Consider the following 2501-nt stretch of genomic DNA (forward strand, 5'->3'; position numbering starts at 1 on the left):
CAGCAAAAGTGACAGATTCGTTCGCAAATAATATCGCATGGAGGAAAAAAAAAATATCCTTAGACGAAGGATCCTTATGCTTCACGTACTAAGCGCGATGGTAGAAACGTCGAGGCGGGCGTCGTTATTGCTCGATGCTGAGGTCAGTCTACGTGACCGAGCAGATATTGCCTCCTACGACCACGGGTACCACCGTAGTCACCAACATTAACCGCCATGAGCTCACCACCGAGGCAATAATGCCACGCCTCGAAAGATAGCCCCCTTGACCAGCATCTTTGTCCCAATATAGTTTCACCCACCCTCCTACCACTTTCCATCATCTCTTTCCGCTACCCCTTAACGAATCTTTTGGTCACCTTATATGGGAGACACGTGATATTTTCGATTTCTTTCCCTTTTTATTTTTTTCCCCATCTTTTCTTGAACGATTTTTCGTTTCCTTTTTTTTTTTTTTTTTTTTTATAAGAATTGGGGTTGATGGATTTTCGATCGACTTATGGGGTACGTGGGTATTTCATTTTCTACTTTTGCCTCAAAGTAATAAAATTTTTTTGAATCAATTTTTTCGTGTGCAATAAAATATTTTTGGAATAATTTTGGAAAATCTTTAAAATACTCTATCTAGATTCATTGTGAATAAGCTTAACAAATAAGCTTCAAGCAATTTTTTTTTATTTTTGTATTTGTTTTTTTGATCAGATTAAAATCAATTCTCTAAAAAAACTGTCACGAGAATATATTAATACCCTGTATATTTCATAGATATGAAACAGAACGATCTATATATATATATATATAAATATACACACACGTAAAATACTCTTTTCATCGTCTTCCACGACCCTCTTTTTTTTTATTTCGATCACCCTAGCGAAAATGTGGAAGAGAGATTTGTCAGGAAATTGCTCGACTCACCGTACATCTTCCCTTCGTCGGACAGGATGATTTTGCGTCGGCCGCATGGCGGATATATAGTGAGAGCTTCTTGGAAGCTCTGCTCGATATCCGGCGACCATACACCTTCCGCGTCCGCTGCCGATAGGTCCTTCTCGTCCTGAAAAATACCAACCAAGCCAATAAGAAAAATTTTTGCGAAGAAAATATTGTTAGAAAAATTATTGATCATTTTTTTTTAATTCTAATTTTCGGTTAATATAAATTGTACGATAATCAATAATATAAATGCATAAACAATTATATTATACGACGAATAAATGAAAGTATTATTAGAAAATAACTATCGTGAAATGTTTAATTTAACATTGTTATAAATCATAATATAATTAACAATTACATTAATAAATATATAAACAATTAAGAATATCGTAATATCGAAGTGCCATATTAAGTTTTTTAACTTTAATAATAACTTTAATAAAAACGCAATTTTGAGGTTATATCAACAAAATCTCAAGATGGCATCCTTCGCAGCAAAGCTACTTAAAAAAAAATATTCAAGATAAAAGAATAAGTTGTATGACTCGAAGATAATGGAAAAAAATATTGAACTTACATCGCTAATTTCGCCAACGTCGAGGTTCTTGGTATCCGAGCCGGAGCCGTTCGCGTCGGGCGGCGGCCCGGAACTCGTGGGAGTCCACGGCGCGGAAATGGTGTCGGCTGCAGCCACCGCACTGCCTGTAACAATTAACCACATTCGTTACTTCTCTGCTCCCGTATATCTCATCCACGTGTACAATCTTTTTAAATTTTCCTCTTTTGACCCGCTAAAATAAGAAACAAAAACAAAATCTGTTCCTTTCACATGTCTAAAGATAAAGAGAAAAGAAACGAAGAAAAAAAATTAGATGTAAAAAAGAAAGAAGATTAAAAGTGAGTATATATTTTGCAAAATATCTTTGGTGATATCGAAAATTTATTTAATAGATGTATAATTTCCAAATGTAATGTATTAGAAACATTAATATTTAAAGTATTATATTTAATAGATAACAATATCTTTTGAATTGGAATGCCCCGTGTATATATCCAAATTAAATGAACTTTTAATATCCTCAACAATCATATACCATACTATCCTCAAATGTGTTGTATTCCTATAGCGATCACTGTTCATAATATATCATTTACGTACATAAGAAAGAAAAACACCTAGAAATTATCTATTGAAATGCAAATTCATTAAAAAAAATTATTATCCCAATCATTTATAAAATCAACATAAAATAAATTTGCTCTCAAACATATATATATTCACTTCCGACTATCTCACAGAATTCATCTAAAAGAAAAAAAAAAAAAAAAAAGAAAAAAGTTAAAAAGTAACATAATAACGAAAGACTATAAACAAACGACTAAATCGAATTACTCTGAACGGTTCGCCCCGTGGCGTGGCAGCGCGCGTATCATATCAGCGCATCCCGATCCTCGAGCTGGCCTCGCATAGTGGCGAACGAATAAGATTTACACCGTCGCACCTCGGACATATCTCGGGTCTGCGGTGGCCGCGTGACGGAATCCGCGCGGCTCTCTCGTTT

General features: G+C 34.7%; 1 protein-coding gene across 1 annotated transcript in view; it reads right to left on the minus strand.

Annotated features, from left to right (window-relative positions):
- Positions 1 to 2501, minus strand: part of LOC102679773 (protein scalloped) — a 78231-nt gene that overhangs the window by 39119 nt on the left and 36611 nt on the right. The window contains exons 3-4 of the mRNA XM_031508049.1: positions 1517 to 1641; positions 919 to 1057 (exon numbers count right to left, since the gene is read on the minus strand). Coding sequence (XP_031363909.1) covers positions 919 to 1057; positions 1517 to 1641 — 264 coding nt within the window. The remainder of the gene's footprint in view (positions 1 to 918; positions 1058 to 1516; positions 1642 to 2501) is intronic.

This window comes from Apis dorsata, unplaced genomic scaffold, assembly GCF_000469605.1.
Source record: "Apis dorsata unplaced genomic scaffold, Apis dorsata 1.3 scaffold_74, whole genome shotgun sequence".
Taxonomy (NCBI): Eukaryota; Metazoa; Arthropoda; class Insecta; order Hymenoptera; family Apidae; genus Apis; species Apis dorsata.